General features: G+C 38.8%; 1 protein-coding gene across 1 annotated transcript in view; it reads left to right on the plus strand.

Annotated features, from left to right (window-relative positions):
- Positions 1–14482, plus strand: part of Dennd6a (DENN domain containing 6A) — a 53112-nt gene that overhangs the window by 22937 nt on the left and 15693 nt on the right. Inside the window, exons 6-12 of the mRNA XM_028754069.1 lie at positions 610–715; positions 2466–2545; positions 3619–3681; positions 4644–4699; positions 6306–6428; positions 6785–6880; positions 10519–10613. Coding sequence (XP_028609902.1) covers positions 610–715; positions 2466–2545; positions 3619–3681; positions 4644–4699; positions 6306–6428; positions 6785–6880; positions 10519–10613 — 619 coding nt within the window. The remainder of the gene's footprint in view (positions 1–609; positions 716–2465; positions 2546–3618; positions 3682–4643; positions 4700–6305; positions 6429–6784; positions 6881–10518; positions 10614–14482) is intronic.

Raw genomic sequence — 14482 nt, forward strand, 5'->3', positions numbered from 1 at the left:
GAGCTTCATTCACTGATATTCTTTTCCTAAGTGGTTATAGATTGTCTCAAATTGACAGTTAAAACTAAAAATTATACTTGGCTTTTAAAATTGTCCATTATATTAGTCTGGTTTGGGGGAAATTGTTTTGTCTGAAAAGCAGGAATTTCTGTGAATATGCCTTTAGTTCTTAAAGCAGTGGTTTTCAACCTTCCTAATGCTCTGACTCTTTAATACAGTTCCTCCTTGTGTTATGGTGACCTCAGTATAAATTATTTCTGTTGCTCCTCATAACTGTAATTTTGCTACTGTTATGAATCATAATGTAAATATCTGATATACAGGATATTTAATAGACTACCCCTGTGAAGGTCGTGACCCACAGGTTGAGGAACACTGTCTTAAATCATAATGAGATTAAAGTTTTTCATTTCTCAGTTATGACTTTGTATTTTCTTTTTAACCATCTGCTGTAAAAAAAACTTTAAAATTTTCAAAATCCATACCCTTTTTTGCAGAATTTTAGCTCATTAATAATTGTTCATGCATAATAAATGGCAAACTTAAATTATAATCATTAGGCATTTAAATAAAAAACCAAAAAAATCTTTGTCCCCCTTCTTTCCTCAGTCATTGGTTTTGATCAGCAAACTACCTTATATTCATTTTTTTCACACCGTACTCAAACAGATAGCACCAGAGTATTTTGAAAAAAATGAACCTTACTTGGAAGCAGGTAAGTTAAATATTGTATGAGTTATGTACTGTGTGTGTGACTCTATGTGTGAGTGTGTGTGTGTGTGTGTGTGTCCATGCATGTTCACATGCCAGTGCACATGCAGATGTGTGTGGGAGCCAGAGGTGAATCTTCAGTGGTGTTCTTCAGGAGCCAGTCACCTTGATTTTTGGAGTAGAGTCTTTTACTTACTAAGACCCGAGGCTTTTTCATTAGGTTATGCTGACTTGCCAGTGAGCCCCAGTGAGCTTCCTGTCTTCTCCCAGTGCTTGAGTTATAACAATGCATCATTATCATGTCTGATTTTTTTTTTTTTTGAGTTCTGGGGATCAAACACAGTTCCTCACACTTATGCAGCAAGCACTTTACTGAATTTTCTTAGCCCAAGGTATGGTTTCTTTTCTTTTATATTTATTTTTGGTTTTCACATATTTATTTATTTGCTTGTTTATTGTTTGAGCATGTGTGTATTGTTTGTGCATGTGAGTGAGTGAAGTGTCACGTCCCCCTTGGAACTGAAGTTCCAAGTTACTGTGAGCTGCCTGACATGGGTTCTGGGAACCAAACTTTGATCTTTTGATAGAGCTGTTATCACTTTTAACATTTGAGTCATCTCTTCTCTACCAGCACTCCAAGTTATGTACTCTTAAAGAGTTTTAATACAGTGGAAGTTGATACTCTAAATATAATCAGAAGAAGATTTACTGGGCAGTGGTGGTGCTCGCCTTTAATCCCAGAACTTGGGAGTCAGAAGCAGGTGGATTTCTGAGTTGGAGGCCAGCCTGGTCTACAGAGTGAGTTTCAGGACAGCCAGGGCTACACAGAGAAACCCTGTCTCAAAAAGGAAAAAAAAAAGAAGAAGAAGAAGAGGAGGAGGAAGAGGAGGAAGAGGAAGATTGAGACTTAGATCTTAAATGATGTGAGAGAGATACAGAACATTTAGTCTGACATCTTTACTTATAATCCTTCATACATTTCCAGATACCTACGTGCTATCTGGTCCTATCCACTGTAGTAATATAAACGGTGTCTGTTAGAGTTAGAAATAAGGTTTTGTACTGATAGTTCTTGGAGTACCATTGAACAGAAATCCAGAAACAGAAACAGTAGTTAAAAAATAAATAGGAAATCTACCCTTGAAGCTAGTTGTCATTCAACAGGTTTTCTTCTTAATTAAAAACATTTTTATTGATGGTCTGTGTGCCACATGAGTGAGTGCCTGAGGAAAGGCCAGAGAAGACTTCAGGTTCTTGGAGCTGGAGCTGTAGAATGTGAGCTTCCTGATGTCAGTGATCAAAACCAAACACAGGTCTTTTGCAAGAGCAAGAAGTACTCATAACAGCTGATCCATCTCTTCAGCTCCCATTCAACAGTTAACCAATATATATCCTAAAACATAATACTTCTGAAAGAATTATAAATTAAATATTTCATCAAATTTATTTTTCTTTATCTGCTATTATTAACATATTTCTCCCATGCTACAAAAAGAGCTCTAGTTTACAGTGTCCATTTTAAATATATATATATATATATATATTTTTTTTTTTTTTGCTTTTTCGAAACAGGGTTTCTCTGTGTAGCCCTGGCTGTCCCGGAACTCACTCTGTAGACCAGACTGACCTTGAACTCAGAAATCCGCCTGCCTCTGCCTCCCAAGTGCTGGGATTAAAGGCATGCGCCACCACTGCCTGACTCATTTTAAATGTTTTAATTTTCCACTTACATTAGTATTTTGTTACATTTTCAGCTTGTAATGATGTTGACCGATGGCCTGCCCCAGTGCCAGGGAAAACACTGCATCTGCCTATCATGGGAATAGTAATGAAGGTAACAACTTACTGTAGTCTCATCTGTGTGCTCTGAAGAACTCTACAGAAAGCTCACACGTGGTTTTTGTTTTAAACAACCTGATAACATTTAGTGGTGTTAATGGCTTCACTATTGCTGTGAGATATTACAGGTACACTACAGTTGATCTTGCCTTAAAGAATCCTGCATACAACTCAGGCCCTCCAGCCAGGCAGTGCACCCAGTGGATGAGTGCAGCAATGCTATCCCTGTCAAGTATACACAGATAGAAGTGCCTCCCTCTAGAACCCTGTAGTATGGGTGGTGAGCAGGAACAGGACACTTGTTGTCTTGGGTGTTAATTGCTGAAAATTAAGATATACTAGAAAAGTCAATGGTTTAGTGGCTCTAAATGGTCTTTTAACATTTAGTGTCAGACCAAGCATGTTTTTCTTAGAATATTCTGTTATGGTGAGGATTTTAAAAATTTTTCTTTTCATTGTTTTTCTCTCTGTGTATTGGAGATTGAACCCAGGGCCTCATAATTGTGAGGCAAATGCTTTACCTCTGAGCTCTATTCCTAACCCATTGCTTTGTTTTTAAGGAATTTGAATTCTATTGACAGATTATGTATGAATGCACTCAGGTTCTTTGCAATTCATGTATTTGTGAAATTGGATTCTTAACTGTGTTCCTTCTTTAGGTTTGCTTGTTTGATATATGTATTCTCTCCCCACCCCTTCAGCAAACATAGCAATAATTTTGATAGCACTGGGTTGAGCGTTCCCATTGTTTTCTGTGGGGTTTATTCCGAAATTTGGCAAGCTTGAGAGGGTGTGTTTGGGTGTGTGTATTTGTGAAGCAGAGACTGGAAAGTGAGCAGGAAGCCGTGTAAGACTGTTGTCCTGACTTTGTTTCCAGCCATTTGCTTCTGTGGTTAGTGATCTCCATTTGTAGCTTTAGTTTCCCTACTCCTGCTATAACGAAGTATGAAGACCCTAGGTTCTAAAACCCCCAGAAACACTTGGTCCTTAGAGCACTTTAGAAGTGCTGAGTGTGCTAGATAGAGCACTTGCCTTGCAGATAAATAATAGCTCCTCTCTGTCTTTAAGGTTCGGATTCCCACGTGTCATGACAAGCCTGGGACCACGCAGATGGTGCAGTTAACTCAGCAGGTAGCTTGATGCTAAAGTTACCATGGTGCAGCCTGGGGCCTGTTCACCGAAACACCCATTACTTTTAAGTTAGTTGGTGATAAACTTTTAACATTTCTTGTTAAAAATGTTATTGTTACTATCTCAGTAGGTTCTGGAGAACCCAGTGTTCATGTTGTGATTGTGAGGACTAAATGACAGTAAACACTTTAAAGGAGGTTTAATTCTGGCAAAAACTGTTCTCTTAGAAGAGTAGCCAACAGAATTCTAATTTTAGACGGCTCAGTCAGAAGGATTCTGGAGCTTTTCTTTTTCTGAAGGCAGTTTCTATTCCTTGTGGTTTGAATCTTTCATTTGAAATCCTAGGCTGTGTTGTTAACATCCCCACTGTGCTCTGAGTAAAGCTAGAGGGCAGCGGGAGGCCTGACTGCTGCTTACAGTTGTGACCGAGGCTCACATCTAGCCGTGGGTTGATTCCTACCCAGTGTTTGTGCTTTTCTGTGCTGTACTGTGGAATACTTGTAAGATCTATTCTCTCTGGCTGCTCCTGGGGGAAGAGAAACTTGTCAAAATGAACTGAGTGAGATAGCTCTTTGGTTGTGACATAGTTGTGTTGTTATTTTCATTGATTTAGTTTGTGTTTTGAAACAGTCTGACTGTGTAGCCCTGTCTGGCCAGGAACTTGCTAGTGAGGCTGACCTTGAACTCAAATCAATTCTCCTGCCTCTTCTTTTGAGTGCTGGTATTACAGTATAGTCAAGTACCATCATGTGTCACACTTGGCTTAAGATAGCCAGATGTGGTACCTACCCTTAGTTCCAACAGTAATCCCTTGTGAGTTCTCTGTTATCCTGGACTACGTGGTGATTTCCAGGACAGCCAAGGCTATACTGTTAGATCCTGTCTCAAAAACAAAAATCAGTTTCTGTAAATTTTAGTAACATCTTCCCTACTTTTCTTCTCCTTCTTTTTTAATCCTTTAGGCAGATACACATACATCCATTATTTTGCCTACTGTTCATGAGGTGGATCTTTTCAGGTAAAGAATTTAAAGAATGTTAACTATTTTGTCTTTCTAATTTGTGGTAATTTTTATTAATTTATGGAAATGTGAATTAACCTGGAAGAAAATACTCATTATGAATCCTAAAGATTCTTGAAAAGTTAAAAAATAATTATTCATTATGTTTTAATGGTAAAATCCAGTGCTTTATCCTGGCTGCAAGAAAATTGAGATGTGCATTGGGTGCTATGTGGTTAAAACAAACAGCTTTTGTTTAATTTGGTATGAGAATTGTATTATGGTGATATTAGAAAAAGTAGATTTTTTTAAGTTAAATTTAAATTTGGGGGTAAAATACCACAAGATTTGTGCTGCTTGTTAAAAAAAATTCAGTAAAAAAATTAGAAACGACAAATACTATTTTCTTATGTTTTAAAATTTTAAAAATAAAATTATATGCTCTAGTACTTGAAAAAAGAGGAAAGATGCAAAAAGAGAAGCTACCATTGTTTATGCATTTTTCTAGAACAACTGATTAAGAATCTTTAGGCCCTTTAATCCCAGCACTTGGGAGGCAGAGGCAGGCAGATTTCTGAGTTCGAGGCCAGCCTGGTCTACAGCATGAGTTCCAGGACAGCCAGGGCTGCACAGAGAAACCCTATCTCAACAAACCAAAAAAAAAAAAAAAGAATCTTTAGGCCACTGCCTAAATCACAGATCTGAAAGTGTTGGTGATATATACCAGCTTGAAATGCACTATTTCCAATGAGCAGTGAAGTATCTGCTTGTTTTTTTGAGACAGGGTTTTTCTGTATTGACCTGGCTGTCCTCAAACTCATTCTGTAGACCAGGCTGTCTTAGAACTCATAGAAATCCTGCCTCTGAGTGCTGGGATTAAAGGCTTGTGCTACTGCTGCCCAAGTTGTTTTTGTTTTTTTTCTTTTGTTTTTTTGTTTGTTTGTTTTTTGTCTTTTTGTTTTTATTAGTTAAAATTAAATAGCTTATTTTTTATCTCACAAATTTGTTTCATGTTTTTACACTTCTATGTGTTTTGGGTTGACCGAGTGTCTGATTTTTTTTTTTAAAGATTTATTTATTTTATGTATGAGTATACTGTAGCTGTCTTCAGACACACCAGAGGAGGGCATCAGATTCCATTACAATGGTTGTGAGCCACCATGTGGTTGCTGGGAATTGAACTCAGGACCTCTGAAAGAGCAGTCAGGGCTTTTAACCTCTGAGCCATCTCTCCAGCCCCGAGTGTCTTGATTTTTAACTAGTGAGATTTGTTATGTTCTTCAGAAATACTTTTTTTCTCTTCTCTAATCTGCTAGGGAAATTGCTATCAAACAAGGAAGGAAAGTAAATAAATAAAGGTTACTAAACGTTCAGACTTAAGTACACTACTGGAATCGTGTCCTTAGAACTCACACCTGGCTTTGATTGTGTGTGTGTGTGCGTGTGCGTGCCTGTGTGTGTGTGTGTGTGTGTGTGTGTGTGTGTACATGCTCGTGCGTGCGTAACTGCATTACAACATTCCCAGTTAATCTTTCAGATCAAGCTCTCAGTAGCAGAAAGAATTTGTATCAATGTGAAGTATTTGGATAAATAATAAGGTATTTCTACTGTGTAAACTTTCTAGGTGTTTCTGCCCAGTTTTTCTTCACAGTCAGATGCTTTGGGAGTTGGTGCTGTTGGGAGAGCCCCTTGTGGTCATGGCACCGTCGCCATCAGAGTCTTCAGAAACTGTACTGGCCCTTGTTAGGTGAGTGCATTGGGCTCTTGATTCTGATTCTTGCAGTATTTTCAGTCTGTAATGTTCCCCGACTCACTGCATCAATCCATGCAACAACTTTCTCAGAATGTGTGAGACAATTGAGTCAGGTCCAGTTAGAGCGGAAGCCATGTTTTTGCTGCTTTGAATAACACACACACACACACACACACACACACACACACACACACACAGAGAGTTACATGCAGAAAAACGTTGATAAATTTCAATTAATATTAGAGACCAGTGCTTACCTAATGGTGAAATAATTTGTCTTTTGGGTATATATGTGGATGTGTCATGGTTGTGGAGTGGAACCTTGATTTCTGTGTCTTCCTGTTCCACAGCTGTATTTCTCCATTAAAATACTTTAGTGATTTTCGACCTTACTTCACGATTCATGATAGTGAATTCAAAGAATATACTACCCGTACTCAAGCTCCGTGAGTAAACATAACTTTTGTTGACTAAGTATTCTCTTTATTGCCAAGATTTGTAGAATTGTATAATAAATTTTATTGTGTAATAACATTTTAATTTAAAAGTTTAACTTACTGACATTTCTTTTTATAAAAGGTTTGGGGAGCTGTTGGAAATAATTTAATATTTGAAGAAAATAATCATATTCTTTCCATTTAGCTCCTGTTTTATAATTGTTTACCTTCTTTCTTAGCTTGAGTTTTAGAAGAGCAAACATCATTTCCATTTATTTTCTCTATTTCTTGATTTCCTGCTAACATCATAGCATCTGTTGCAGGCTTACTTGGTTTTTTTTTTTTTAATAGAACTTCTCTTTTTAAAATTTATTTTGTTTTATGTGTATGAGTGTTTTGTTTGCATGTATGTCTGTGCACCACATGCATGCATGTGTACATGGAAGCCAGAGGGTATCAGACCCCCTGGAACTGGAATTACAGGTGGTTGTAAGTTGCCATTTATGTGCTAGGAAATGACCCTGAGTGCTCTGGAAGAGCAGCTAGTGCTCTGAACCGCTGAGCATCTCTCTACCCCCAGGCTAACTTTTAATATCTATCAACATTTTCTGTTTTCATTGCTTGATCAAGTACTGTGTTGCCATATTTGAGTAAGAGTGTGTGTGTGTGTGTCTTTTTGTTTTGTTTCTTTTGAGACAGGGTCTTATGTAATGTAGGCTGGCCTTGAACTCTCTATGCAGCTAAGGCTGTCCTTGAGTTTCTGAGCCTTCTGATGCTACCTTCCAACTATGAGAATGGCAGATGTGCTGTTTCTAAGATAGAATTTCCATACACAGCTCAGACTGGCCTTGAACTTTTGATCCTTCCTCTTCAGCCTCCCCTTTAAAATATCTTTTGTTGTTATTATTTGTTTGTTTGTTTGGTTTTTGTTTAACAGCGTTTTTCTGTAGCCCTAGCTGTCCTAGAACTCATTCTGTACACCATGCTGGTCTCAAAACTCAAGCAGTCCAACTGTCTCTGCCTCCCAAGTGCTAGGATTCAAGGTGTCTGTCACCACTGCCTGGCTCCTTTAAAATACATTAATCATAATCCTCTTGTCTCCTAGCTGTGTAGTGTTGTATTTTAGTCTTCCATGTAGAGTTGTTTCTCTGCTTAAATGTTGATGTTATCAAGGACTGTTCTGGGTTCCTCTTCCAGACAGATCATTTTTTTCTATATAACCTTAACAGTATCCATGGTCTCAGTTAAGACCCTATACTAAGGCCTGGAGGGGACTAAGCAGGTAAAAGCACTTGCCATGCAAGCCGTCAAATGTGAGTTCAAGCCCCAAACCCATGTACAGAGCTGGGTGCTGTGGCATACATCTGTGGTCTAAGCACTCCCACAGTTAGATGGTTGGCAGAGACAGGAGAAACCCCTGGGAGCTCTGGTGAAAGGCCCCACTTCAGGAAGCTGAGGAATGAACCAACTCCTGAAAACTGTCTTTAGGTACCACCCCCAACATGCCATGGTACTAGACAAAGTTTGTGTTCCTTCTTTCTCTCCCTTTTTCCCTCCTTCCCTCCCTCCCCCCCCCCCCCTCTCTCTTTCTCCCCCCCCCCCCCCATGCTTTTATGCTCTCTGCTCCTCTGCTCTTCCTCTCAGGCTCTTTCACTCTCACACATACAATTAACATTTAATTAATTGTAATTAATTTTTAAAGATCCTATAGTAACTTGGCATGCTAATTCATTCTTGAAATCTTAGTACTTTAGAGGCTGCACAGAAAGACTGAGGAAGAGTTCAAAGTCACCCTGGACTAACTACAGAATAACTTAAAAGCTCCTGTAGTAATGACTGAAACATATCTTTGCACCTTAAATCTTTTCAACACCTAGATCTCTGCAGTGCTTTTGTTGGCGTTAGTGTAGAATGTTTTTTGCTTTTGTTTTTGTTTTTTGTTTTTTTGTGTGTGGTTTTTCGAGACAGGGTTTCTCTGTGTAGCTCTGGCTGTCCTGGAACTCACTCTGTAGACCAGGCTGGCCTCGAACTCAGAAATCCGCCTGCCTCTGCCTCCCAAGTGCTGGCATTAAAGGCATGCGCCACCACCGCCCGGCAGTGTAGAATGTTACTCCTGTATATCCATTCTTCTTTTTGAGATGGATCTCAATCTCTAGTACTGTTGGCCTAGAACTCACCTTACAGATCAGGTTGTTCTTGAACTTGCTGATGTAGTTCAGGATGGTCTTGAACTACTGATCCTCCTGCCTTCGTTGCCCAGTGCTGGGATTTTATCATGTGCTACCATGGGCAGTTCACAGCTGTGTTTCTAATGCATCGAAACTTAGCATGTTCTGACTGATTTTTATTCCCTCTTTTTTGTTCTAACCTCCTGTCTGTTGCTTTCTTGATAAATGCTATTAGTTTTGACTTAGTTATCAAAAACATAGTATTATGTCTTCTTACCATGGCCTGCAACAAATCTTTTTTTTTAATTTTTTTAAATTTTAATTTTTATTTCTTGTACATTGGTGTTTTGTCTACATGTATGTCTGTGTGAGTGTGTTGGAGCCTCTAGAACTGGAGTTACAGACAGTTTTGAGCTGCCATGTGGTGCTGGACATTGAACCTGGGTCCTCTAGAAGATCAACCAGTGCTCTTAACTGCTGAGACATCTCTCCAGCCCTGACCTGCAACAAATCTCAACTAAATTCTGTCAGTTCATCAACTGAAAATATCTTTCAGCCTGTTTATTATGTTCTTTCCATAATTCCTTCTTTAGACTCTAGTTTCTCTCTGTCTACTGTTGCTTTCCCTCCTTACATGGTGTCCTCTAAATTTCCCCACATTGATCTGTAGCATTTATGTGACATACCTACACTGTATTCTCTGTGGCTTCTATTTGCTTACAAGATAATGTATTAATTTCTAAGTGTATACACTCGGTGCTCTTCTTTCTCTTTATCCTCCTACTCTGCTCAGGAATACTGAAGTACCTGTAATTGTGTGTGTAGTTGCAGGTAGAGACTGATCCAGCCTCACTGTTTGACAAGAATATTTCACATTGCCCTTACTTTCCTTGGAAAACTACTCATCTTTCATGCGTGTTTTCTCTCTATCCCATCTTTGGTGACTCAGGTTTTAAAACCCTGGCAGATCATACCTTCTCCTTGGAATTGCTGAGCATTTTATTTCCCTTTCAGTGTCTTCTAATTGTTCTATCATGACTGAGTATGTATGCCTTGATACCTTTATGCTGTTTAAGAATCATGTCTTTAGTGGCTGGAGAGAGGACTCAACAGTTAAAAGTACTGGCTGCTCTTCCAGAGGACCCAGGTCTGATTCCCCACACCCACATGATGTTCACAACTATCCTTAACTCCAGTTCCAGGGAATCTGATGCTCTATTCTGACCTTCTAGTGTACCAAGCACACACATGTTGTACAGACATACATGCAGGCAAAATACACATAAAATAAAATGAATAAAACTCATAAAAATGTCGTATGTTTTTTTTTTATCTTCATGCGTCTAGTACTGAATGTTGCCTGTCATGTTGATACATAATTAATCAAGTAAAGGGAACAATACTCATTATATTGTCCACTCAGAAACTGTCACCTATTCTTCTGTGATTTGACACTTATTTTGTCTCATTTTTATACAGGCCCTCAGTCATCTTAGGAGTAACCAACCCCTTTTTTGCTAAAACACTACAGCACTGGCCGCACATTATTCGAATAGGAGATCTTAAACCTGCAGGTAATGTGTCTCCTTGGTGTTCAGAGTGTGTGATAGGACTGGGTACTGACTTGTAACTCTCCATGTGTTGCTACTTACAGTTGACATTATTGGTAACATTCTTGGAGATAGCCTGGATAAGGACCTTTGGAAAAGAGTACAGCTTCTCACTAAAATGGGTATATGTTCTACCCCCCCCAAAAAAAAACCCAAGAAAACTGAGCTTTTTATTTTATACACTACATAAAATTGGGAATTCTACTTTTACTTTTGGAAAATCTTATAGAAAACTAAAATGAAAGCCAGATGTCGTAGTGCCCATGTATAATCCTAGCACTCTAGAGACTGAGGCAGGAGGATTGTGAGTTTAAGGCCAGCCTGCAGCCTGGACTATGTAGTTCCAGACCAGCATGAGCTTCATACTGGAGACCCTGCCTCAAAATAAAGAAGGAAACAAAAAACTAGAATTATTTCAGACTTGGAATGAAATTCTTAGGTAGGTCTTAAGACAAGTATTGTGTAGCTTTGTGCCATTGTATTGATTGATGAAGTCCTCACAGATAGTACTTTCCTTGAGAAAAGGATGTATAGTGTTTGGCTTCTTGTAGGAATTTAGTAGGTGTTTATTACAAGAATAAATGAATTCTGAGATTAGATGTTTACTTTAGATGCCAATTTAATGATTCCCCTAACATTTGTCGTGGTCTCTTGTCATTCTGTCGTCTCATTAGTTTTCTGAGAGATACCCATGATAGTTCAGAGAATGACTTACTCTACTCACAAAAGATGAGAGCCACATGGGAGGCTTTTTCTTTAGTTTAGGGTTTTGTTTGTTTTTTGTGGTTGTTACTTATCTAGACTGCTGTGATTTACTGTAATACAATACATTGCTATGTACTTTCTTTCCTATGAAAAAGGTTCCCTTAGGGATATAGGTAAGGAAACTTTTGCCAGAAATCATTGATGACATAGTATGATCGGATACAGGGAGATGGGCATAGTTGCACATGTTTTTAATCCCAGGACCTCAGGGAGGCAGAGACAAGCAGATCTCTATGAATTCGAAGGCTAGCCTTGATATTCTTAGCAAGTTTTGAGACCTTGTCTCTAAATAATTAAGAAAGAAAAGGAAGGAAGAAAGGAAGAAAAATCCTCATAGGTGCTGGAAAGACAGGTCAGTGCTTAAAAGCACTTGCTGCTCTTGAGAGGAACGATTTGGTTGTCAGCACTCACACAGTGGCTCACAACCATCTGGAACTTCAGTTCCAGGGGGTATGATGCCTTCTACTGATAGGTATGGACACCAGGCATATACATACATGCAAGCCAAACACTTATACATGTAAATAAAAATAAATCAATTGATTAAAAATAAAGAACTTGCCATATTGTTTTCCAGAGTCATGCAGTAACTAACCTTCTTACTGGTAGTAGATGAGGATTCCCCATTTCTTTATATCCTTATTGCTTTCATTATAGCTGTTTTTTGTTTGGTGGGTTGTTTTTGCTTCTTGAGACAAGGTCTTTATTCAGCCTTGGCTGTCCTGAAACTCATTATGTAAGCCAGGTTAGCTTTGAACTCACGGAGATCTTCCAGTCTTTTCCTCCCAAATGCTGGGATTAAAGGCATGTACCAACATGTCTAACATTCATTATGCATTTTTTGAAGTTGTGTTTTAATTTGCTTTTTCATAATGTCTAGTTGTATGGATCGTGTTTTTATTTAATAGTTATATGTCTTCACATACAGAGTTTATTTTCTTTATCATCTGAAAGGTGTACTCATGCATATCTTCTTTGATGAAATGGTTGTTTAAATTTGCTCTTGGTTTTCTTTTTTCAGGGCAGTGTTTCTTATAGCTCAAGCTGGCCCAAACTAGCTATGTAGTAGAGGGTAACCTTGGACTTCTGATTCTCTTGCCTCCATCTCTAAGTATATGTTCATTTAAATATTTTGTCCATATTTTGTTTGTCTTACTGAATGAATTATAAGATGTTCCTAAAGACCTTTACTCTTTATTAATAAGAGAGTTACTGGGCTAGCTCAGTGCCCCAGGTGCTTCCTATTTAGTTATGACTTATAGTCATAAATTGAAGCTTTTTCAGACCCTGAAGATGGTCTTAAACCCCTGATCCTCCTGCCTCTACCCCCTTAATGCTGGGATTATAGATAAGTACCATCATGCCTATCTTTTTATTTGATTTTTTTATGTTTGTGAGTGTTTTGCCTGCATGTATGTCTATGTACCTCACGTGTGCCCTTGGAGGCTAGAAGAGGTGGGTGGATTTCCTAGAACTACAGTTACATACGGTTGTGGGTACTGAAAATTGAACTGGGGTCCTCTGGAAGAACAGCCAATATACTTAACTTCTGAGCCAACTCTCTAGCCCCTACCATGCCTGTCTTAAAATTTACAAATAATATGTTAATTATGACTCTTAATACATTCATCTAGATATTTGTGTATCTGAAAGAATATCTTATAAATCATTACTGAATGTTCTAAATATACCTGTGTATTAACTAGAAGGAAAATAATACTTAAAATACCTTTAAAATAACTGTAGGCATCTCATATAGCAGGTATTTCAGTGAAAATTCAAGAATGTCCAGTGAGGAGTGTAACTCCTGTATTAGTCTGCTAATGTGTAGATTTTTATTACATCTTGAGATATCTCTGGAGGTAATATTCTTATGCCTATATAGTGGCACATGCCTGTGATCCCAGCAATCAGGTGGATCTCTATAGTTTAAGGCCATCCTAGTTGAAATGGTGAGTCTTCCTGAAGTGTCAGCCAGAGCTACATAGTGAGACTCTGTCTCAGGAAACAAAGTTGTCAGGCAAGAGGAGTAGAATATTTAAATATAGGACCTAGGACCAGGGGAAAGAAGAGTTCAAATAGCTCCTGAACTTTGGAAAATGTAGATGAAGCCAGGCGGGCTATGGAGGCACATGCTTTTAGTTCCAGCACTGAGGAGGCAGAGACAGGTGGGTCTCTGAGGTCTAGGCCAGCCTGGTCTACAGAGAAGTGTTCTCTGTTTCTTTATCAGTGTATCTGGACCATTTCATTGCTTGATCATTATTTATATTTATTACATATTTGTGTGTTTATCATGTGTGTGTTTGTATTTTCATGAGCTCACTAGAGTGTGGCACAGCTTCAGGGCACGGGATATGTGCCTCAGCATACATGTGGAAGATAGAGGACAACTTTAGGGAGTTGATTTTTCTCTTATCTAACACATGGGTTCCCTTGATTATACTGGTCATCAGGCCTGGTAGAAAGCACCTTTACTGACTGAACCACGTCGCTAACCCCACTAGTTCTTTACAGTGGCCATCCTAATGTGTATGAAATGATGTCTGATTGTGGTTTTTATTGCAGGGCTTTCAAGGACCTACCTCAAAATATATAAATTTCCTATAAATAAGGCTTGGAGACTTCTATATAGTTTAAAGCCTTTGCTGGGGCAGTCTCTCTGCTAACTCATCTGCCTTACACCGACTTCCCTCCAGCCCCATCCACATGGCCAGCTCTTTACCCTGCTCCACTCAGGTTACCATTCCATGTCCTCTTTGATCCTCCTGCCTCTGCTCTCATCCTTCTTGTCTCTTTGGCTGCCCAAAAGTTCCACCACTTTTGCCCCAGCTATTGGCTGTCAGCTTTTTATTATAATCAATCAGCAGTAAGACAATGCCAAAACATCTCTTTGGTTACCTTTGGTCAGTGAAGGTTTCCTGACCAGCATGTTTTTTGGGCAAGTGTGGAAGGACAAACATTTATAAGAGAAAACCTGGTGATGGGCCATGGAAATGTCGACACCAAAATTCTGCCAGCATATCTCTCTCTCTCTCTCTCTCTCTCTCTCTCTCTCTCTCTCTCTCTCT

Source organism: Grammomys surdaster, unplaced genomic scaffold (assembly GCF_004785775.1).
Source record: "Grammomys surdaster isolate TR1022 unplaced genomic scaffold, NIH_TR_1.0 125979, whole genome shotgun sequence".
Taxonomy (NCBI): Eukaryota; Metazoa; Chordata; class Mammalia; order Rodentia; family Muridae; genus Grammomys; species Grammomys surdaster.